The following is a 25410-nucleotide window of genomic DNA, read 5'->3' on the forward strand; positions in this document are numbered from 1 at the left end:
TAGAACTGTATCAATATTTATCTATACCATGAATATAAATATTGAGATACAACCAATTTTAATTTCACTTTCATTCTGAGAACCGTATCATGTATATCAAGAGAATACCATGTTAACTGCTATACATAATACATTTTTTTGAATAAGTTATTGGTAGGCTAGCATATAGTTATCAGTGTTTTAAAAGGTGAAGCGTGAGGTGAGACATTTTATACCATTGGAATGAGGTGAAAACTTCGAGACACGGGGCAACATGTATATTCAATTTATAATTGTATTACCAAGAGAATAAGGAAAGTAAAACTTTCAATAATTTTATAAATAAATTTTATAAATAATTAATAATATAGAAAACATATTATAATTATTATTTGAGAAAAAGATATTAATTACAAATAATATAGAAAAATATATTACAACTAACAACACAAAAAATGATAATAGCCAAAATAATCTCTAAAATTAAATCATCACCCATCTTTTACTAGAATTTTAACCCTTAATTAGTATTTACATGGATTATTTTTTCTTCAGAGTCAATTCCCTAAATGGTCACCCAATTTAAAGAATTGCCTTGAAATATCATTTATGTTTCATTTAGGACCAAAATATCATTCAAATATCACTATTTTCCTCCAAATATACTTGCCACTTTAAAATCATCATTCTCTCCTAATTGGCATGATATGTCATTAAAGTCTTTTTTTTAATAATAGACTAATTTAATTCGTTGAACCTATTTAACTAAAATAGTGATCATGTTATTTTTACTTTATTTTTAATCTATTAAGAATAAATTTTCATGCTTAAAATGTTTTATCAAAATTAAAATTTTTTGTTTTTTATGTTAGGAAGAATACATTTTTAAAATGTACTATAATTTTATTAATTTTGAATACTTATAAACACATACATTCAAAAAAAAAATTATATACAAATCACTTATTAACGATAATTTACATCAATTAATCATAAGTTGTATAATAAATCAATAATATCAAAGATCAGTTAACTATTACAATAATATTAATTGTACATTTTGCAATTCATGCTTTCGATTTTATTTTTTTTTTGAAAAAAAGAAGAAGAAGAAAGTGAATAATATTATATCTTTTATCTATTAGAAATACTAAATACCTCAAAAGTCTACTTAAATTCTAGTTGATATGTCATGTCATTAAATAATCATTTTAAAAAAATAATGGACCTATTTAGTTCATCAAACTTATGTCTCTACAAAATAAATATATAAATTACATGAGAATTTATGAAGATTATAAGAAAAGTAATTTAAAAGGTCTAGTAACTTAATATATTGTCAACAAACAAAATTCTATGAAAAAATCTATGTGTGCAATTATTACCTAATAATTTTAAAATTCCTAACTAAATTATTTGAAAATTTTGAACAATTTTTTCATAAAAGTATTTAGATAAATTTGTAAGGTTGACAAAAAAATTGGTAAGAAAAAGAAAATTATTATTTAACTTTTTTTAATTTTATTTTTATTTTTATTCTTTTATTCTATATTATATTATATTATAACTTTTCATACAATTAAATATCAATAAATAAACTAATAATTAATTGAATTTACTAATTTAATTCGATAGTATACATATTATATGATTAATATACCGATAAATAAAGATCAAAATTTTATTTTCTATAAATATTATTCACTTACTATTTTCTTTTTAAAAAAGATATTATGAGTATATATTGATTTCAAGCACCCAAATAATTATTTTTTAATAATTAATCGATCTTTAATATTGTTGATTTATTATACAATTTATGATCAATTGAAGTAAATTTGCGTTCATGATAAAAAAAAATAAAAAGTTTAATTATGATAAAAGATTTTAAGTATGAAAATTTATTCTTGATAAATTAATTTAAAAAAATTAAAAACAATTATGATCATTATTTTAGTTAAATGAGTTTAATGAATTAAATTAGTCTATTATTAAAATAAGATTTTAATGACATGTCATGTCAACTAGGAGAGAGTGATGCTTTTGAATTGTCAAGTATATTTGGAGGAAAATAGTGATAGTTGGGTGATACTTTGGTCCTAAATGAAACATAAATAATATTTTAAGACAATTCCCTTAACTTGAGTGACCATTTAGAGAATTGACTCTTTTTCTTTATTGTAAAGAAAAATGATTAGGTGTACAAATAATGACAAAAAATGAATATAGTTGTTTCAAGAATATGAAAGCTCTATCATATTAATTTCAAACACGACTATCTAAAAAATTATACATAGCAATGTCATTTTTATGACAATTTATGTATTCATATTAGAAAAAATCACTACAACCTGAAAGAAAAAACATGATAGTATATAATACATATATCATTTCTCAAATAATAAAAAAAAATATGATTTTAAAAAAATTAAAAAGACCACCCCCTTCAAAAAAAAATATCTGGAGTGTACGTTTTCACGTCAAGGACTTATGTTCTTATGCTCAGAACTTACGTCCAATAAATTTACACCTTTAATTTGTACCTCAAAGCGTTTTTGATATGCCCTACCTCAAAACTCACCCCTAAAACATTTTTGAAAGCACTAATAATTACTCAATTTTCTCTAGTAAAGAAAGTCATTTTCAACCTCCACACTCTAGTAAATGGATACGAATAGGGGTGTACATGACCGGATTGGTTCGAGTTTTTCAAATATCAAATCAAATCATTTGTCTCGGATTTTTGAACTTATAAACCAAATCAAATCAATAAAACTCGGGTTTTTCAATTCGAGTTTTTTCGTGTTTCTTCAAAAAATTTTTGGATTTTTTCGGATTTTCGGGTTTTTTCGATAATGTATTCGTACAAACATATAATTTACTTGTACTTCAAATATTCCTTCAGTCTTACCAAAATGTAACTATCTAAGTTATTTCTCAAGAAAATAACAAAAAAATATGATATGATTAATGACACTAAAATATTCAGAAAAAATAATAATAATAAAATCGCTTAAAACAAATATTGCAAATTAATAAGTCATAATGAAATTGATCATAATTTAAAGTATTAAATCATGCTAAAATAAGTTTAGTAAGTATTAGTTACATGACTAAATATTAAAAGAAAGTAAAATTAGATATGTATTTTAATTATATAAATTTATGTAAAACTAAAAAATAAATATTCAATATTATTGTCATTCTTAGTGTTGAATTGATTTTCTTTTTGCATTAGTATTAATTTGATTTTTATTTAAACTTTATTATAGTTACCAACATGTATGGACTATAATCTTTATTAGATCATTAAGAATTCTAACTTCCAAACATGAAATAAATATATTAAAAGATAAAAACTATGGAAAAGTACAAGAGATATTTAAAGATTATATCAAAGTAAGTATTTTTACGTATAAAATAAAATTTTAAAATTATATATAATGTCGAGTTGGTTTGGTCTCGGGTTGGTTTTTGTAGTTGAGACCAACCCAACCCAAATATAGTCAGATTTTTTTTGTCCAACACCAAATCAAGTCAAACCAAACCACTAGTCAGACTATTTTTTTTCGATTTGACTCGATTTACGATTTAATTCAATTTTGTACCCTCGATACAAAATTAGGTGAAGGGGCCAAAAGATTATATATCATTATTTTTCGACTTAACAATTATTCATCTCGATCATGCCATCTGGTTGATGATTAAAGGACCCAAGTTAGGGGAAAATTACTTATTGATTAGTCACTCTACAAAATCGTGAAACAGCCTTAACCTAGCTGTGATGCACTTTTAATTAATACAATAAGAAGGACCCCTGCATATTTTATGGAGTAATGATTGTTAAGAATTTCATTTGCTTTTAATAAAGTTTCAAGAAAGAAATGCAGAGTGAAATGCCAAGATATATGGAGTATCTCTTTTACTTTTAACGTTTTAAAATACTTGTCACCATTATTAAAAAAAAATCAAAATATTTATTATTATACAAGCTTAAGACAAATTAATTATTATTTCCTCCATTTATTCTTCTTAGTAGAATTTGTTTTTAACACTACTAATACCTCAATTATGGCATATATATTTAATAAATAAAGATTATATCTTAAGATATAAATAAGGATAAAATAGTTAAACACTCTTTTTAATTAGTATTTTTTTAAGAAGCGTGTAAATAAAAAATACCGCAAGTATTTTGAGACTGATAGAGTAGTTTTTATTTTTGTGAGTGGGGAGAAGAACAAACAAGGCAAAATAGAGAATGAGTCGGGAAAACCATGTTAAACAAACTAATTACATATTAAGAAAATGCAACAAATGTAAAAGAATTGTTCTCATTCACTAAAAATTCATAGTGCTTTAATTTTTTTGTTTCCAAAGCACTCTAATGAATTCCTTTCTTTAATTCTTTTTCTTTTTTCCCTAAAGATATGAGCCAATATAGCCTACCAAATCCTATTTTCTAACTCAAGCCTCTTAATCCTTCGATCTTTCTCCCATTATCTCTTTTCTTTGTTCCCTAAAAGACCTTTATAAATCCTTCACTTAATCCCTTCCCTACCACTTTTTTTTCTATATTTGACCCTTTTGTTTCCTTTTATGGAGGGATTGGAATTGAACAAACAAGTGATGATACAATTCAAATTACTTTGTTATGGACAACCATAAATGTCATTGTGTGGTGTTCATGCTCTTCATGTCTTTGACAAATTCCTCATTTTTTGAGTTGTTGTTGGGCATCCTTAATCATTTGTCCCACATCCTCATTTTCTGGTGTCTCCTTTATCAACACTTCACATTCTTGTATGCATGCTTCCCATTTTCCCATCTAGTATATCACACATAAAATAATATACATCAAAATCTTCAATTATTTCAATCAAAGAAAAAAAAAAATCAACTAAATGTTATTAGATACTAAATCTAACACTGCATAAAAAATAATCTCTACATAACTGATACAAATATATCTAATACCAGCATTATTAATACACCATATGCAGTAATGTTGTTAAACACCCTGTCGAACGATAATGTATTGAACCAATAGGCCAACTATTTTTTTAGGGACGTAGCTACCATGGACATGTCATATCGTGATTGTTTAATATTAAAAAAGAAAATCTAATGATACATAAAGATGATCCTTAACTTGGCTTCAGCGGATAATTATGCCCTCCAACTTTGATTCTGCACAAGTAGGCACTTAAACTTATATAAAATTGAACAAGTAGACACACATATGACATAAATTTGTCATGTAGGATGTCATGTAGGACGAATGTGTCTATTTGTTCAATTTTATACAAGTTTAAGTGTCTACTTCTGCACACCCAAAGTTAAAGGTCATAGTTGTCATCTGACGCCAAATTTAGGGTCATATTTATGTATTATGCCTTTATAATAACATTGTTTGTTATGATAGCGAAATGTAGCTAGAGGACATATAATATAACATGTAAGACCGATTTCATATAGAATGTGATTGTTATAGTGAAATATTATTACAAAGGATAACTGTTAAACTTAGTATAAAGAAAATGAAAAGTTACCTTAAAGTAACAATCAGCCTTCCTCAACCTAGCTTTGGTGAAAGATGGTCTAACATTAAGGGCAGTATTGCAATCCTCAAGTGCTTTCTCAAATTGGCCAAGTTTTGATCTGCAAGCTGCTCTGTTGCACAATAAAACTGAGTTGTGTGGATCATGCTCTAGTCCTTCACCATAAGCAACACTAGCATCTCCATATTTTCCACCTTTAAACAACTCATTTCCCTTTGTTCTAGCACTTGCTACTCCCCTTGTCCTCCTAACTATCATGTTTACTTCCTTGTTGTTCCCATCTAGTTGGGATGCTCGTTGAGCCGCTGCTAGGGCATCGTCAATCCTATCATGTAGCAATCATAATAAGTTGATAGTATCTATGAAAATATAATGTGTTTAGTTGATTGTTAATATGGCATACATATTTATAGCATTCGTATGGCCGAGTTCAATTAGTTTGAAATTGAGACATAACTTATTGATTGAGTCTGTTATTTTGTATTTTATTTAAGATGATATGACTGATTGAGACACATTATTTTGTATTTTATCATCCATTGAAGGAATATTAAATAAGCAATATCTTGAAAACCTTGTAAAAGGTTTTTAAACTACTCGTGTTATTTACAAGGTTTTTAAACTACTCGTGTTAGCATGGATGTCAAAGCATGAATATTGATTGAGGGTGAAATTGAACCTAACTACCAAATACATACTCAAGTACTCTTCCTTTTGGTTTCTCTTTTCTCCTACAAACATTTCTCCTTTTGAGTTGTTAGCTAAATAAACCAAACACTTTATTTATTGACAATAATCTAATACTAATTAAGTCTTTACTTTCTGTCATAATCTTGGTTATTGGCATCTTTAGGACCACAACTATGACCTAGATTGAATACAATTTTTAATTAAATGTTGAATAATTCAAAACATGAGAACTAACAAACCTGCCAGCAGCCATGTCAACTTGAGCTTGAATGACTAACAAGCCTGCATTGCCAATAGGGCCAAAGAACTTTATACATTCATCGATATCAAATTTCGGACCATTCTTCAGAGTTTGATCTGCTTCATGGTATCTATGGAGCTTCACCAATGCCTCCGCTTTCAAAGCAAATATCTTTTTTTTGTTATCCATAAAGAACAAACAAAAAAAAAAAGTTTAGCTCATGACACTAGAGAAAAGAACAATTTGGTATGATTTTTTAATGCGTAAGATAGTTAACCTGTGGTGCAGAATCTGCACCAGCCGATATGGCGAGGGCAGATTCTTTAAGAAGAGTGTTCCAATCTCTTTGCCTCTTCGCTTCAGTACACTTGCTAAGATGCATTTGAATAGATTTAGACTTTGTCACAACATCAGGATCAGCTTCTGATGCAGCTAGTTTGTAATGGTACATAGCTTTCTCTGTATCTCCTAATCTAAACACGAAAACAATGGTCATTTCAACAATTGTAATAATAATATAATGAAATTCACGATGAAATGATTTATTTATTTGTTACATTTACCTGACACATAGAGTGGCCAAACGATTATGAGCTCTTTGATAATGAGGATCAATTGATATAGCTTCTCTGCACTCAAAAACAGCTTCAAGAAGCCTTCCTAAAGCAGTCAAAGCAGCTGATTTGTTGCTTCGATAAGAAGCCTTATTTGGATCAATTGAAATTGCAGCATCATACAAAGCTAAAGCCTCAGCAAATCTTCCATTCTTGTAATCTTCATTTCCAAGAATCTTCAATTGCTCAGGGTCCATTCTAGTGGATAAAGCGCGACAAAGGGAAACAGAGCCCCCTGTTTTCCCCTGTTCTTGATCACCCTTTTTCTTTACCACATTACCCATAACACTCGTCGGGTATTTCCCATTCTGAGATGGTTGTTGTTGTGGTTCTTCTTTAGCCGTTCTTGGTAAATAATCAAGAACATGATTCGCTGTTGAAGTTGTTGTAGCATTGCCCCCACCTTGCTGCCTTATGTTACCCAAATTACCAAACAACATCACATTGCTAGACGATGCACGAACTAATGTATTAGCACCATTTGATCTTTGATGATCTTGTATCATGTTTTCAAGCTCCCCTGATATCCCCGTTGATGGCGGAACTACTTTTCTTCCTTGATTATTATACCCTTGACCATTATTTTTCTGCTGATTATAAACAGGTGCAGCAGCAGCAGCTTGCACATTACCCTTATTCGCAGCTACTTTGGATTGATTTGGATTAGGTCTTGGTATGATCCTATCAGCTTGTTTCTCGTTGTCTAAAAAAGCCTCGTTGGATCCATTCCGATGCTTTTTAGAATTTTGAGTACTAGATGATCGCGTTAAATTGTTACCATTGTTGGAATTTGGAGTTGGAAGCGAACCTGTTGATGTCGATCTTTTTGTCCACATAGTTTTCCTTCCAAAAACAGCGTTCAACAGGCCACAACCTGTTTTCCTTTCATCACCCATAATTGGATAGATAGTTGAGATATGAAATGAATGAGCTTCTTATGTAAGAAATAGGCCAAGCTTTAAAAGAAATAGATAACTCACCAAGAACCCATAATATGTACCCAAAAACAAGATGTTACATTTAATGAAATTGGTTGTGTGAAAAATGGTAACTGCCCCAAGGAGAAGAGTACATAATTGTCATATTCTATTCTTTTATTTTTTTTAGTGTTTGTTTCTCTTTCTTTCTGTTGGAAATGAAATATGATTACATCAAGAAGAGAAATGTAATGTGAAAAATTGATAGTTTTGGGGGGTAAATGACACAAAAATAATACTAGTAGTAATGATGAATGTATGCAAAAGGAATTTTTTTCAACACCTTTTCTTTTACTTTTTTCTGCTTTTCTGTTTGGTTAAATTTTTTTATTTTTTTGGTGTTGGTTTGGTATTTGTGGTGTAAAAAGGGAGACCAAAAGACTCGGTCATGGAACAAAGGAGGATCTCAAGATATTTAGAGAGAAATAAAACAATTTAGTGTTGGCAGAATCTTTTATTTCATTATTTTATTTTCCTATAATTTTTGAACAAAGTCAAATTAAGGAGAGGAGTTCACGTAGGAGACTTTGAGCAGCTCACGTATGGCTGCCAGCTGTTTTCTAATTCTAAAGGGTCACATACCTACTCTTGCTTTATTTTTCCCATTCTCTTACCTAGAGCGGTTTAAAATCAAAATTAAAATTGAAAAAAAATAATATTCATATATTGTTCATAATGTTTTTAATTTTTTTTATTAGATTGTTCGTTTGAGATTTTTCTTAAAGGATTAATTGATAATTCGATAGTAAATTAATAAATTGTATTTAACTATTAATACCATTTTATATACAAAGTCCTTCACGGAAGGTTCAGTTTCATTCTTTCATTTTCTGACTATCTCAAGCTCTCGATTATTCTACAATATGTTGATGTTTCTGTAATCTGTCAGCCCATGTGTTTGTGTGTGTTACTAAGTACTCTTCAATAATCTTTTTGTGCATATTAAATCTTAACCGTTTAATCAATAATTGACAAACTAATATATTAATGATCTACTTCTATAATGGTTTAGCATGTCCTGATTCTATAATGATTTATCATGTCTACAAATCGACACAAATAAATCAAATCAATAAACTTCAAAACTGAATCAACCGAAATATGCAACCCTAGTCTTGTAAGGAAAAGAAAGGCTTATTTCTTGAACTTGTCGAGCATCTAATCATATGATAAAATGTTTCTATTAGACTTTCTGATTTGAACTTTTATAAAAGTTTTAGGATGTGTTCTCAAAGGCTTATTATATAGATAAGTCAATCATTTAATACAGTCATCTCCTTCAATTAAGCATGATTAACATCAATAAAACGTAAAATCAATTAAGCATAATTAACATCAATAAAATGTAAAATCTCGAGTTTATTTCAATTGATGTATATAACTATAGAGGCAATGTATATTGTGTGGTTAATAGTTACTTCATAGAAACTTGAGAACACACATAAATTATTTTACAAGCACATTTTATCATGTGTTCAAAAGCTCAATTTAATAAATGGTAATTCGAATGTCTAAACCTATTTCACTGATAAGTTTAATGAATTATTAAATCAAAAAGAAAATAGTAATATTGTCACCGTTTCCCATTCATGAACTTCTTTGTGTCTTCCTTAATGTAAATGTCTTTAAATGGACTTTTAAGCCTTGAAGCATCAATAACCATGCACGCACTCTTTGAGAATTGATCAAAATATAGTTTATAATGCAAAAGCTTCACCACTAGTTTCTAATTTTTTTTTAATATACAAAAAAACTACATCAATATTTTTTAACAAATCACAACTTCATGTATTTGAAAAAATAGTTCGTTTTTTTTTTTTTAAAAAGAAAAATGTCAAATGTAGAATTATCAACTTTGAATTGAGCACATCAATTTAGAAACTCAAAATTCAACTCCTTAGTCTCTTTTTTGAAATAGTCTGCATGTTTTTTAACATTGCCTAAATTACATTTTCTTGTTTTCACTTCTCACAAGACAAAAGTGATTAGCTATTTAGTCAACAATGAGGTTGAAAGTCAATAAGTTACCCTTCTTCAGTTAATGTTTTCAAACTTGACTCAGTCTGATATCCAATTAATTAACTATAGAATGAAACTTTTGCTAGGCAACCAAACAGCCACCTACTTTGCATTACCCACCGACCAGACGAGAAAAAAGTATCAGAACCAATTTGCTTTAACTGAAGATATTGTTAGTTTTCTTCTCTCTTTTGTTTTTAACCTCTGACCATCTAAGCATCAGAGAAATTTCTGTTCAAAACTAGTAAATTGTTGAGAGACGACTAACACACCTAATCGAACTCAGCTGCTGCAAAGGTCCTTAAATCGCCATGACAACAGGCAAAAATCGAATGTCTGGCTCCACCTATTAGGGGACATGTAAATGTCAGATGTAAGAATGTATACAAGCATGAGAACCTATTAAGGTACATGTAAACGTCAATTGTGAGAATGTAACCTTAACTACTCACAATATTGCAAGCAAGTTTGTGATGACCTTCGTACATCAAATGCAAACACACACACACCAAAATCACATAGGATAATACACAATAAGATTTCAGTCAAAAATCAATATTGCTATAGTTATACTTCACCAGAAAGAACAGTTGCACATATTGAGAGTCCAAACAGAAAATTACAAAGAATCAGGTATTAGGACGTTGGTTCTCCAAATTAATGGCCAAGCATAAACCACTCAATCATTAAAAAATAATAAAACATACACAACTCGATCATTAAATTAAAGAAAAAAACAAAGATCATTCGAACAAACTCTGAAGTGAAAGCTTTGCATTCTATGAGAGCTTATACTGTTGGTCTTGAACATGGATAAGGGAGGAGAGTTACCTTAGGCTTATAGATAATGTAGTCAATTTTCCATTAATCCTCATAACAATGAATATGCCGGGACATACTCTCCTAGACATACGTTAACATCAATTTATTGAGTACTAGAACATAGCAGCTCCAAATAGAGCAAAATAAATTACAGGATTCATATAATAGATCTGCCTCACATTCAATAAAACTGGGATATAACATGAGAAACAAGAGTTAAAACTCTAGTACAGGTAAAAAGGCTTAGTAATTTCTTTCTCATCTTCTAAACCTAGGTGGAAATAGTACCCGCTACTTGTACTAGCGAAAAAGTAGCAGATATCTTGTAGCAGAAGTTTCCAGGTACTGAAGGTAGGAATTTTACCCATCCCAATAATTCTTAAGACAGAACTAATGGTTTACAACATGCTTCATCATTGTGTACTGTACTTGACATAATAGTTAAGCAGAGTATCAGCTTATAAGCTCAGCGCAGATCAACCTAGTAATGTTCTCCGGCTATAAGTCGCAAGCTACCTTTACACACTAGCTTGCTGTACCTGATACTGCTCATAAACTAAGTCTCATTACTTGTTTTCTTTTCCTCATAAGTCATAACTGATACTTGCATAAGTTCCGTGGGAATCGATGTATTAATATGTAGGACAGAACGTGAAATAAGAATGTGGGTATTAGTAACACATGGATTAAAACAAGACAAAACTAACCCTCACATAAAATAGGAAAAAAACTTATATTTTGTTAAGAAGTTAGCACATATATCAATTATACACTACTAATTTGTAATATCAACTAAACTTCTTACAAGAAATAATCTACGTGTTACAATCCCTGCACTACTAATCCTTGCATAACATGTTACTAAACCAACTGCCCCTAAATCTGACTAGTTATTCAAAATCTCTCAAGATGAGAGATTCAAGGTGATAAAAGTTTAGGACGGAGCAAACAAAAGAGGATGATAAAGTATATACAATGTTCTTCTATGATAGCAAAAGAACTAATTGTCTCCTTTCTAATATTTAGTTCTTTTATCAAGTAACTCTACATCAAACTCTTAACCAATCAGCAGCTGACATTCATTCTGCAGCCAACTCTTTTATTAATTCTTCACATTTGATAGGCTAAACCCCAAGGCCAGACCCCACTCAACTTAAAATCAAGAATGTTATTCTTGACTTCTTTCCGCACTTGCTCCCTTGGTGACTGGAACCCCCCAACGTCAGGGTTCGAGGCGGACTGTCCTTTCCACTATATATGGCAGGAAGATGAAAGAAAAACATGTTCTACATACTACAAGCTATCTGCTATTAGCAATTTGATTAAGAAATGACAGATTTTCCGCAGCCAACATATTTGGGAACAATAAAACATTTGGGTGACATTTTTCATGTTTTGTTTTACTACAAATATAAAATAGAAGTAAAAGACATGGATCAACCTTTTTCCCTAACTATTTTACAGTAAAATGTAATATTAGACTTGGGTTTAAAACAAGACAATAAAGAAGATGACAGCATCATTATTTGGAGAGAAAAGAATTTTAAAGAAAGCCTATTCCTATGTCTCTCATATGGGTTTTATAATAGTAGTTCTATAACCATACGTGACTTAGTGGAGCCCTTTTAGAAATAATCTCTCATGAATTTATTGGTGCTGCGTGTTTTTCTTGGCAGGAACAACTTTTGATAGAATCTACGATATTTTTCATTTTTGTATTTTTATTATTGACAATAATTTAGCAGGATTTCTGTCCCTATTTCACTGTCTTCATATTTTATAATATAATGTTTTTTAGGGTCTTATGCAGATAAGTGAAATCCTTTTCTTTTTTAATACGACGGTGGGGTCTGTGCCAGCTTGCACGCACCTCGACTATTCCCCCGGGTACCTGCTGCAGATAGCCATGGATTGGCCAAGAGGATGATAATACAACATTTAACAAAGAATTGGAGAAGATCTGGACATGAAAATGGTAGACAAACAAGGTTACTGGCATGTATATTTATTTTCTGTAATGAAGTTGTACATTTAGAACAAAAAAATGATTGACCCTCAGAAACCATTGAATAAAACACGATGACGAAGATTGTAAGGGTAATATAAGAACCTAACCTTAGTATGATGTACTTACTTCACCAAATACTCTTCGAGTATTGCTATGTCTCAACTTTCTTTAGCTCCTTAACTATTGCATCGGCCAGTTCCTCCCCACTGTATTCCACACCAAAGCATCTAACTACTTGCATATTTGGATTCACCAAATACCTATTACATCAGTATACATCTGACTCTGTCAAATTGCTCTAGCGCAGGTAAAAGAAACTGAGAGTTTATTCTTCCATAGTTGTAAGGGCTTCTTATTTGACAATATATAGGACTTGAGGCTTACATGTTGTGAGAAGATTCTACCAGATAATCACCTCCTTCTTCATCAACCTTCTTAAAGTAAACTCGGTATTCCTGTGTCATCTGTCTAACAGCAGCAACTGGTCCAGTTAATCCCATTATTCTTGGGTCAAACTCTGTATTTCATGCAAATAAAATCAGCAAAGCTTAAGTGTAGCATCAAATAAAAGGAGACAACCATTATACTGAACCCTTTTCTCTTCAACACCCCCCCACCCCACCCACCCCCCGCGGTTGGGATCTCTTTCCACAATTCTTTCAATAAGACATTCATTCCAGACCTAGAGAGAGAAAAAGATCAGAGAAGCTAGATACAGACCTTTAAGATAAGCTCGAAGTTGCGAAGGCGTATCACGTTGAGGATCAATTGTGACAAATACTGGGAGGATCTTATGATGATCCTGTTTTGACCCTTGTTTATATTGAGCAGAAAGGACCACAAAGCAAAAAGTAAATAACAACATCAGTGACATAAGTCAGTAAATAAGAAAATATAATATCCATTCAAAGAACCCGAGTTGAACCTAGAATATCAATAGTTTTAGCCATCTTTTGTACTTCTGCTGGACCAACATCAGGAGATGATGTATAACCAAAGTAGAGAAGAACCCAGCTTCCCAGCAAGTTGCGCTCGGTAACCAAACGGCCTTCTGTATCAAACAAGCTGAACGGACCGCCAATAATTGGACCTTGGATTGCACTTCTTTCAAATTTCTCGCCTTGACCTGAAAGGCATGAAAGCTGTATGTTGTGTACCAATCATTGATATATATGGCACTACAAAACTATCAGAAAGTAAATGCACATGGCACCCCATAAAGAATATGATTCAAGTAGAAAAAATACCAACACTTTCTGACAAGGAAACATAAAAAGAGAGAAAATAGTCCAATGAACTATTCTATTTAAACTAGAAAGATACTGAGACTGCTATAAGAAGTCTATCAACAAGCCCAGTATGTGGCTTTTTGGCTCAATGATAAGCAGGAGGACTCTAGGAAAAAAATAATTTTAGTCTGTAGTTCTGGACTTCTGGTAGATTAGAAGTTTAGCAACCAAAAGAGGCTTTAGTTCTTGCGCTCCATTATTAAACAAAAGCTGATAACCACTTTTAGTAAGGAGCTATGATGCTTTCAAGCACTGTCAATACAATTTTTTAGGTACAGAAGCAGTACAGCAGATGGACTCATCCATGTACCACTTCTAAATTCACTACACACCTCATCCTTGATTTGTTTCTTCATTCTTTTTTTGTTTCCATCAAAAGTGATGAGCACATTCAAAGGGACATAATGAATTGAGGGGCGTATTTAGATTGAAAGACACAAAAAACTTTGCTTAAAAAAAATACCCATGGATTGAGGCGTATTTAGATTGAAAGACACAAAAAACTTTGCTTAAAAAAAATACCCAGAGCCCCACCTTTTGGAATTGCTCTCCTTTCATCATTATAATGAAGAAAAAGGATCAGTCCACCAAATACTCCCAAAGCAGCTCCAGGCTGCAAAGTAGAATAAGATGAAGACAACTGAGATGAAGGAGCCATAGACAACTGCACAGAGCACATGCAACAACAGTCAAAAAACACATCAAAAGGAAAGTGGAGTTCAAATGCAATACTAATATATAAGGTTTCCAGGACTTCGATGTTGGGGATGGTCCAGTTAATAAAGGTGGATCATAAGTCTTTCTAGAAGACCTCATGCAGCTGGCTGAATGGAAGCGCTTAGGAGGGGTAAACCTACACATGAAACAAGTAATCAGAAAAATTGCAGTGCACTCCATAATTTGAAACTGAAATGGTTTGCTTTTATCCTTCATGTTCTACATGTATTTGAGTCGTTTCTCTTCTCTCTTTTTTCCCCCATTTTTTTTGAGGGGGGAAGGCAGTCTCATGGGAAGTATCAGTGTGACTTACAGGGCTTGATTTGCATTATCAATACATCATAGCTTTCTTTAGGAATAAAACTTGAAAAGACTTGTTCCAATTATAATTGAAGTGAATGTCTATAGAGAGTTCCTCTCTTCTTGCAAATTTGGATTCTTTTGCCAGGATAATTGCAAGTAAACTTCAAAATGAAAAAAAGAATTACATGCTAAGGCCATTCTAATCTCTAACATGGTAATGCATTATGCATATCTCTCCTTGTAGATACACTTTATGCATTCAAATGGACATATTCAGTAGAAAATATTAGTAAAAAAGCACCATCTACACTCCCCTACTTTTAACATATCAAACTCATAACAGTGGAAGTGTGATCTTCATTTCAATACTTTACAGTCACATGAAGCTGATGCTCTCTCGACTAACTAAGACTGTGGACAGTCATAACTGCAACTTTAGATGAGTCAACAATCTTACAAAGCTGAATATGATGGAGAGTTAATTTAAGAAATTCTCTACATCAAGCTTCTGACGATTGGAATTTTACAGTTCTTTTAACTTGCCGTGCCTCTCCGGCTCTCCCCCTTTCCTTATAGCAAGGACAGACTGAAGCTCCCCCAACTTAGCCTCAATGTGAGGCAATTATTTGCTACATTTTAGACTTATAAGTTTCTCCCTTATTTTCCTGATGGACGTTGCTACTAGTCATTCACTCACCATCCTCCCCAATGGGATTCCACTAGGTATGTTGTTGTTGCAAGTTACTACTAGTCTCTTACTCAAAATCAAATTTTGCTCATGATGGATCTTACAACCTTTTATTAGCAAAATGTCTAAGGGAGAAACTATAAAGAGACAGTTGGCCACTATGAGAAGTACGTAGTTACTGGTGGAGGTAAGAATTGTTACACATAAATTGAAACTTCACAAAGTTTCCTTCTAAAGGGGACCTCATGTCTCTTGGAGAAATCCATGAACCACATAGCATGTTTAGTCTATCTATCCAAGACAGCCTCCCCTGCTACCAATTGAAACTCATGAACCCAAGACACCATACATAACGCATTAGGTAAGACAAGCTGTAATTCTAAAGACCCCTTAACGAATGTATATCAAAAGGAACTCTAGTAAGCCATGTTATAGCTGAAATCAGACATAAAAGCAACTTTGACGATAATGCCACCAACACTTCCATGTTTCTAACAGTCATACAATTGGAATTTTAACCTAGATATTTCAAATTTTGCTTTATATTAAGCATCATCTACGCAAAGGTACTCTCAACATGATTATTTCTAGTGTTCAAATTTAAGGCAAAGAATAACTAGCTCCACGTTAAACATATTAAATGCAATAGAACGATAGAATCAGTGTAAAATTTGTTTCTCCTACTCTTCAACCAAGCATCAATAATATCATAATTAGAGCTTTCACTAACATTTTGTTCTCTCATAACGCTATTCCAATCCGACTATTTAGGAGAAAATATACCAATATTGCTTTCTACAACTTCACTAGCAATGGGAAATAAATTAGTAATGCTTCCCACAAAGAAGAAGTAGATCACTTCAGTTTCATCTCTCCTTGCTTCCTTCCCCCTTCCAAAAACCAAACAGTTTGAGGTTCGTAAAGGGACCAATCTTCTCACAATTTTTTTCTCAAAATCTTAGATTAGTAACAACCAACAAACTACACATAATATTTGGAGTAACAACACTACAAAAACCACATTTAAACAAAAGAATAACTAAACCAAACTATAAAATTTTCATAATACAGAAAAATGTTATATATACACAAATTACCCATAAAAATTCAAGAAAACCAAAACCCATAAAATTTCAACAGTGTATGATTGAGTATACATTATAAAAAATGCACATTACCTTTCATATGTATTGAGGGTCTGTATAGAACGGTTCTTGATTGAATTTAACAGAGACCTGTACACTTGCATTTTGCACAAACTTGACAAAATATGTGAAGTAAACAAAACTGGGTACCTTAGAATTGGAACTTATGGGCAACAAATTGCACTATTCTGTATACTAATATCTTCTTTTCCACTGAATATCAACTGCAAGGGCTATGGGTATCCTGAGAAGAAGGTGATGAACACAACGGCACCGTTTTTGTGACTTTTGCGTCCAGATCCTTTTGGGCGACTTTTCCCACAAGTATAACTTTATTCTCTTGCATATAATTTTTTATTACATATTTCTTCATGTAAATTTTGAGGCGACTTAGTTCCCGTTTTGGATATGGTTGCTTTGATTTTTAAATATTTTTTTAGTTTTAAAGGTATTTAAAAATTTTAAGAATTAACTTTAATATCTCGATTTTAGGTTTAAAAAGGCCCTAATCTTTTATTTAACTATTAGTTAAGCTTTAACAAGTAACTACTATACTTGGTACATATCTCGTATAATTTGACATGGGCGTGACATTTCACTAACCTAATGTTGCATCTACTTCATGAAATTCTAATGGAAGACATTATGTTGTGAAAATCTCAAGATGGCCATGAGCCAGATAGCTGATACTAGTATAACTCGAATTTCGAAGAAATATATCTTTAATTTTGACATTATGTTGTGAAAATCTAAAGATGGCCATGAGCCAGATAGCTGATACTAGTATAATTTGAATTTCGAAGAAATATCTCTTTAACTTTAAATTAAAATTTTAACTTTAAATTAAAATATAACTGTAATAATTTTAAAGTGTGAGCATAAACAAAACGCTCACACTTCATATTTGCTACATGCTATAATAGACACGTACTTGCTATAATATGTTTGCTAGAAACACACTAGAGTAAGGAAAACTTACATAAATATACTATGATAAAAAAATATTTACCATTTATAGCAATAATATTTTTTTTTCCATTTGATCAGCTTTAATTCATTTATAATACAAATTTAATACATATTACAAAGAATAATTTATTATTCACGTATAATACAAATTTTAATGATGAATAATACATTTATCACACATTTTAATACACTTATAATACAATGTGACAGTTTTTTACCAAACAAACATAATATATTTCAAAAAACAATTATAATTCATATATATTGCATACATAATTTACTTTTAATACATATTACATATTTAATAAAGCATTGCTATAAATGGTAATAAACAAAAAGTATCACTAAAATCAGTAATTATTTTTTAAAATGTATTAATTTATGTAATTTTTTCCTAGAGTAATAACACATTAGGCTTGCCCAAAACGAGGCTCGGGCTCAGCTTCAAGATCCTGGATTGGCTTCTCAGTTAAGTGAATAGTCTTCATCTTGTTTATGGCATTAGCAGGATTAAGGCTCTTCGGGCAACATGCTGTGCAATTTTTTATGGTCCTGCACCGGTACAAACGCCCTTGATCCTCTGTTATTGCCTGCAATCTCTCATTTGCAAATTCATCTCGACTAAAGAAAAAAAGAAAATTAATTATCCGAGTGACCATATTATTGGTATTTATTCGACTGGTGTTTTGAAATTAACCTGTCCGAGATCCATCGATAGGCATGGAGCAAGGCTGCAGGTCCAAGGAACTCCTCGGGATTCCACCAGTAAGAAGGACAAGAAGTACTGCAACAAGCACATAATATGCATTCGTATAAACCATCAAGCTTCTTCCTATCCTCTGGTGTTTGCCTGTATTCTCTCCCGTCTGGGGGCGGTTTTCGTGTCTTCAACCATGGCTCTATAGACCTGCAAATCCTCAAAACACCCACAACATTCAGTTTTTGCACCATGCTCCAATGTATAATTGTCGATGAGAGGTCTAATCTATCACAGAGTTCAACTGATCGATGAACTATTCATTGATTCGGTGCAACTATACACGCACACACCAAAAACACTTGTATAGGCATAATAAGATCATCCATTCGAGACCTATTCTGCTAATTACTCTAGATTGCGGATTCACATCTATTGATAATGTTAGATTATAAAATATAGGTATAATGAACTTGAAACAGATCTAGTTAACGCCAATTATTAATTGAGATTCAACCATAAATTGTTGCAAGTATTTGTACATATAACAACATACAAATATTCTCCATCCGTCCTGATTTTGTAGCATATTTTCCTTTCTAATTTGTCCAAAAAGAAAATTACATTCTTCATAATTAGAAACAACTTAATTTAAAAATTTACCTTTTATCTTTCATAAAAAATTTTATCGCCATAAAAATGTCTTTAGGCTTGTTTCATACCACAATTTCATAAGTCTTAGTTTCTTTCTTTCTTGAACATCGTGTACCTAATCAAACAGTGCAACACTAATTAAAACAAAATAAGTGTTACTCCTCCGTTTCACAAAGAATGACCTGATTTGATTTGTCAGGGCGTTTAAAAGTACAAAGAAGATCTTCAAATCTAGTAGTCCTAAATAAAAGTCAAGTCAAATGTACAAATTGTCCTTTAATCTTGTGGTCTTAAACATCTCACGCGAAAAACAGAAATTAAAATGTTATTAAAAAAAGGGAAGAGGTCATTCTTTTTTAAAGAGACCAAAAAAAGGTCATTCTTTTTTAAATGGAAGAAATACTATAGTAGTGACTTCAATAATATAATAAAGTGATAACTAAACATCAATGTGAAACATGTCTACACCGGACATATAATCTAAACATCAATGTGAAACATGTCTACACCGGACATATAATCGGAATTAAATAACTTGATGAAATGAGAAAAGGAGAGGGAAGTTACTTGTACTGCTGGTAGAAATTAGTGAGATCAACCACCAAATCTTTGATAACAAACATGTGAGGGAGAGGAGTGATGGTAGTTGGCTTGCTAGTGTCTGTATCTATAGGCTTGAGACATGCGACGGTGTTAACACCATTTATGTTCATTGAGCATGATCCGCATATTCCTTCTCTACATGACCTTCTGTAACTCAAACTCGAATCTTCCTCCCCCTTTATCTTTTGCAATGCATCCAGAACCTACAAAACAAATATTTACTAAATTCAGTGCGTCTAATGAACTTTTAATTAATAGCACGCTTATAATAGTTACTATAGATATAAGACACTGTTAGGCTCGAAGAAAATTCTGTTTCCCCTAAAATTTACAGGGAAGAGAAAAATGTTACAATGCACACCCTAAAAAGGGGACTTCCTTGAGTTTGGAAAAAATTTAACTTAAAGTTAAGCTAACACATTAATGTTATGATGTGTGTCTTGAACTAAATCATTCCTTCTTTTCTTAATCTCCATATCTAAAGTCAAAATAGGTTCAAAATTCAGCATAGATAAAATACAAAGTAATTTTTTTTCTCATTTGTCGAAGAATTTGAGAACCAATTCCACCCAATACTCATAAAATTAGTCAAATGCGCATGAGGACTATCATTCAATTATCTTCAAACTAAATTGAATTGTATTATTTTCAATCAACTCTTGTTCTTCTTAATTTGTAGTTATAAGAAAATGTTCAAGAGATTCTAATTGAGGGAAGAAAAGACTCGAACAATAAAAACAACGACGACAATAACATATTCAGTAGAATTCCAATATCTGTAGGATAGTGTGTCGACAGACGGTTTCCAATAGACAATCACCTCTAATGAGAATAATTAGAAAACGTAGCAACTAACAAGAAAAGTAGTGCAAAATCAGAAAAACAAAGTAGTGTAATAATCACTTATTAATTTGAGAAACACATAATAGTGGTATATCTAACGCACTTTTATTTTCAAAAACCTTGAAACAGTTGACATATCAAATATTTCCACAATAAACAAATGAAGACAAATATCAAAAACAAAAACTACAATATAATACTAACTAGTATTAGAACGTACAAACACCAGCAACCCTAAACCCTTGAAAAGCAAAGACAAAACACCACTGCATACTAACAAAAGTACCAACTTAATTAACAAAAATTAATTAGGATAGCAATGAAAAATCACATACCATGGGGCCACAGGAAGGAAGATGAAGAAAGAAGGATTGAAGAAAAGGTTTTTGGTTAGGTTTATGAGGGTTCCACCTATAAATCCTAAATTCCTTCATCTTCTTATCTTTATCACTTAATTTCTTGAGAATTTCAACAGCTTCTTTTCCATGTTGTTGTGCAATTGGGTGCCCTTCAAGTATAGGGAACCTAGAGTACTCCCTCTTTCTCAAATGCCTCAATTTCTTTACCACTTCTTTTAGTATTAAGTTTCTTGACATTTTCTCTTGTTTTCTTTGAATGAAGACCCCCAGAAAAATATGCAAACTAAAACACTTCTACGTGTTTTTTCTTTATATAAGAGAGAGCTTACTTTGTATTGCATGCAAGTGAATGGATTAATGAGAGACACCTGGTTACACGTGTCAACTACCTTGACGATCATATTCGAAGTTACTCCCATTACTCCGTCTACTTTTTAGTTATTATCATGTTGTCAAAAGTCAATAAATTCCAAAAAATTATGATAGTTAGAGAAAATTAAAAATTATAAATAATATTATAAATTGTAATTTTTTATTTATTTTTATGAATTAATTAATATTAAAAGTTATTTTTGTTGTGGGGGGACAAGCGGATCTAATGCACAACTACGCTTTAACAATTTGGATTATCCATTTATTCTCTATCTTTAGAATTGGTTTTCCTTTGTAATTAAAACTTCAAAAATTCAAGGATTTACCAAAATCATTTGTTAAGTTCTTGTTATTCTTTGTATAGTTGCTAATCTAGGTTGATCTTTATTGTTTCAACACCAGTTCCTTAGTTATTCATTCGTAATTCTTCCTGGATTGGTTGGTGTATTAGTCGATTGAAAAAACACAAAAAAAAATAAATAGAGATAAACAAAGCCAAACTGTTATAAGACGCCTCATACTACAATTCTTTGCAATGCACAAGAGAATAGCTAGCCCTATAACACCAAATTTGGTGACCAGTTTAGTGACTAGTCTTCCTATTATTGCTTAGAGTCTCCACTGGTATCCCAGTTAAGTGCTTGGTCTTCATCTTGCTTATGGCCTCAGAAGGTCTAAGGCTCTTAGGGCAACATGCTGTGCAATTTCCTATTGCCCTGCATCGATATAAACGCCTTTCATCCTCTGTTATCGCCTGCAGTCTCTCATTTGCAAAATCATCTCGACTGAAACAAAACAAAGAAGAAAAAAATTAATCAAAATTATGAACAATTTTTTTCCGTATGTTTTGATTTTTGAGTATTAATTAACCTGTCCGATATCCATCGATAGGTATTGATCAATGCTGCAGGGCCAAGGAACTCCTCGGGATTCCACCAATAAGAAGGGCAAGAAGAAGTGCAACAAGCACATAATATACATTCATATAAGCCATCAAGCTTCTTCCTCTCTTCAGGTGTTTGCCTATACTCTTTCCCCTCCGGCGGAGGATTTCGCGTCTTTAGCCATGGCTCTATGGACCTACAATTCAGAAACACATAAGATTAGACACAATTAAAATTTGATCAAAAATTAATAAACTCGATGAAAGGAAATTACTTGTACTGGTGATAGAAATTAGAGAGATCGACGACCAAATCTTTGATTACAAACAAGTGAGGAAGAGGAGTTATGGTCATTGGTCTGCTCGTATCTGTATCAATAGGCTTGAGACATGCTACTGTATTAACGCCATTTATGTTCATGGCGCATGATCCACATATCCCTTCTCTACATGATCTCCTGTAAGTTAAACTCGAATCTACCTCTCCTTTTATCTTTTGCAATGCATCTAGAACCTAGAAAGAACAAAATTCGAATCAACAATGCGCTAACATTTAGCGCGATGAGTCAAACTTTAAACGGATTTTGATTTTTTTTTTCAAAATTTAACATATATTTGTACTTTTTTTTTCTGGAAAAAGATGATGAATTAATTAATGACGTGGCAGTATAGTATAAAAAATAGTTTTGCAAAATTGAAAAAAAAATTATTAAAAAATAAAAACATGAATTAGTCTTTTCTCAAAGAAAATTCACATCAATAAATGGATCAAAACTTTTAACAGATGATATAGATGAATCTTTTCTCAAAGGTTAAGAACACACATTTGAGCATTTCCTTGAAATTAGATTGTAAACTACAAACATAACACAATAAAAAGTTAGAATAAGAGGACATACCATGGGGCCACAAGAGGGAAGGTGAAGAAAAAAAGATTGAAAATAGGGCTTTTGGTTTGGATTATGAGGACTCCATCTATAAATTCTAAATTCCTTGCATTTGTCATCACCTCTTTTGAGTTTCTCAATAGACTTCACAACTTCTTCTCCATGTTGTTGCCCAATTGGATGTCCATCAAGTATAGGGAACTCCTTTCTCCAACCCCCAACTACTTTCTTCATCCCCTCTTTTATCAAATTTCTTGACATTTTTTCTTTCTTCCAATAATATTTTTGTAATTAGAAGAACACTAATCTAATTTTTTGTTATAAAGTGAGTAGTTGCATGCATGCACGCAAGTGGATTATAAATGAGACACCTTGTTTCAACGTGTCAAAGCTTCACTGTCATTTGTTTTTTAGCTTTACGGTGCTGCAATTTATGATACGTAGTGTACTCGATATTATAATTTTAGTATTCAATTTTTAAAATATTAGTATAACATTACTATATCAACTTAATTTGCTGTAGTTTAGTATTTTTGAAGTTCAGTTTTAATAAGGAATTAGTAATCATAGTTTATTTAATTTCAATTAATATATATTTATATAATAGAATATTATAATTTTAATAATTAATAAAAAATTTAATTATACCATACTAACAAATTATATATTAAAAATAATTATTCAAAAGAAAATATAAATAACTCTTTTAGTTAATTAATTATATTTTAATCAAAAAAGAGGTTTAAACCTTTAATTTATACTTATATTTGTTAGTGTTATATATAGGTACGTTAGTTGATATTTTGGTATATATATGTTAATTCTACATACTAAATTTTGCATCGAATATCAATAAATTGAATCGTATACCATATATTATATCAAATATTTATAATACAAATGCACTACGATATTAAAAGTTTTGATATAATATAGGAGTAATAATTTAATAAATGGCATACCATTATTTTAAAAGGAAGAGATGTAAGGCAAGACATTTTATGTCGTATGGGGCAAGACATAAGCCTCGAAAAAAGGTTAATCTTATGTATATTCAATTTTATAATTTAAAAAAATTAAAAGTAAATTAAAACATTCGATAAATTTACAAATAAATTTTATTAAATAATCTATAATATATGTGTAAAATTATACATTATGAGTTTTATTTGAGGAAGGTATTACTCATCAATAATGAAGAAAAAAAGTATAATAATAATTATTTTTGAAATGCCCTTACACCAATAATAAAAATATGATTTAAAGTAAAAAAGATTTAAAAATATTTTTTTTTAAAAAGCATGAAACTAAGAACATCGAGAGCGTTTTTATACTCAGGCTAAATTTTTACACTCGAAGCTTATGCCAAAAATTTTAAAATACCCCTAAAAATTTACGATTTACATTTGCGCCCTGATGAGTTTTTGGTGTGTCCTGCCCCGCCCCTGAGATTCGTCCGGAACTCATCCGAAAAAACATCTTTGAAAATACAGTATCATACCATGCCCACCTTTACTCCAAACTTATGATAAAACGTAAGTGAAATTTTGAAATATTAAAATTGAAATATTTATTAACCTGCGTATCATTATCTTATATTAATAATTTTTGAATGAAAGTTATAGTTCAGAAAGAGGCAAATAAATTAGATATATATAATTTAAGTATGAAAATTTATAAAAGAATGAAAGGTAAAAGGTCTAATGTACTTTAATTTTCTGAATTTATTTTTGATTTTTTTTAAAAATAATTTAATGTACATGTATCTCACATTAAAAACAAAATTATTAAAAGTAATAACTAATATTAAATAAATGTTCCTGTTGTATCTCAAATATGCTATTGTCTATTTATTTACTTTATTTTCTTTTAAAATGTTTGTGAGTTTTAAGAATAGAATTTATATAATTAAAGTGGTATAAGTTTATAAGAAAAAAATAATTAAAAAAGTAAAAAAAAATATCAAGTAAAAAAGAAAAATAAAAAAAAATGAATGGAGGTTATAGAGAGGTACCACATCACCTCCTCTATGATCCTCATTTATATATATATATAGATAGATAGATAGATAGATAGATAGATAGATAGAT

At 30.9% G+C, this 25410-nt stretch overlaps 4 protein-coding genes across 7 annotated transcripts; all 4 read right to left on the reverse strand.

Annotated features, from left to right (window-relative positions):
• Nucleotides 1-4241: 4241 nt before the first annotated feature.
• On the reverse strand, nt 4242-8692 carry LOC107016362 (inactive TPR repeat-containing thioredoxin TTL3-like). Its single transcript, XM_015216849.2, has 5 exons — nt 7035-8692; nt 6749-6944; nt 6470-6642; nt 5532-5865; nt 4242-4807 (listed from the first exon to the last, which is right to left on the reverse strand). The coding sequence occupies exons 1-5, from the start codon at nt 7979-7981 to the stop codon at nt 4694-4696; spliced, it is 1764 nt and encodes a 587-aa protein (XP_015072335.1). The 5' UTR covers nt 7982-8692; the 3' UTR covers nt 4242-4693.
• Nucleotides 8693-9935: 1243 nt separating this feature from the next.
• On the reverse strand, nt 9936-17438 carry LOC107018413 (protein SCO1 homolog 2, mitochondrial). 4 transcript variants are annotated; one of them, XM_015218887.2, is made up of 8 exons: nt 17087-17438; nt 14933-15053; nt 14735-14813; nt 13837-14037; nt 13632-13724; nt 13296-13428; nt 13019-13171; nt 10072-10427 (listed from the first exon to the last, which is right to left on the reverse strand). In XM_015218887.2, the coding sequence occupies exons 1-7, from the start codon at nt 17155-17157 to the stop codon at nt 13063-13065; spliced, it is 807 nt and encodes a 268-aa protein (XP_015074373.1). In that variant the 5' UTR covers nt 17158-17438; the 3' UTR covers nt 10072-10427; nt 13019-13062. The 4 variants fall into 4 exon arrangements, with proteins under 4 accessions (XP_015074371.1, XP_015074373.1, XP_015074374.1 ...); XM_015218888.2 differs by having other exon boundaries at nt 17204-17437; XM_015218885.2 differs by lacking the exon at nt 17087-17438 and having other exon boundaries at nt 9936-10427; nt 13038-13171; nt 14933-17058.
• A 982-nt stretch (nt 17439-18420) lies between these two features.
• LOC107017406 (succinate dehydrogenase [ubiquinone] iron-sulfur subunit 3, mitochondrial-like) lies at nt 18421-21415 on the reverse strand. Its single transcript, XM_015217645.2, has 4 exons — nt 21155-21415; nt 19941-20179; nt 18720-18929; nt 18421-18643 (listed from the first exon to the last, which is right to left on the reverse strand). Exons 1-4 carry the CDS (start codon nt 21413-21415, stop codon nt 18433-18435), a joined length of 921 nt encoding a protein of 306 aa, XP_015073131.1. The 3' UTR covers nt 18421-18432.
• A 694-nt stretch (nt 21416-22109) lies between these two features.
• On the reverse strand, nt 22110-23581 carry LOC107017398 (succinate dehydrogenase [ubiquinone] iron-sulfur subunit 3, mitochondrial-like). Its single transcript, XM_015217638.1, has 4 exons — nt 23333-23581; nt 22709-22947; nt 22421-22630; nt 22110-22335 (listed from the first exon to the last, which is right to left on the reverse strand). The coding sequence occupies exons 1-4, from the start codon at nt 23579-23581 to the stop codon at nt 22134-22136; spliced, it is 900 nt and encodes a 299-aa protein (XP_015073124.1). The 3' UTR covers nt 22110-22133.
• Between the last annotated feature and the right edge of the window lie 1829 nt (nt 23582-25410).

The sequence above is a fragment of the Solanum pennellii genome, chromosome 4, assembly GCF_001406875.1.
Source record: "Solanum pennellii chromosome 4, SPENNV200".
NCBI classification, from domain to species: Eukaryota; Viridiplantae; Streptophyta; class Magnoliopsida; order Solanales; family Solanaceae; genus Solanum; species Solanum pennellii.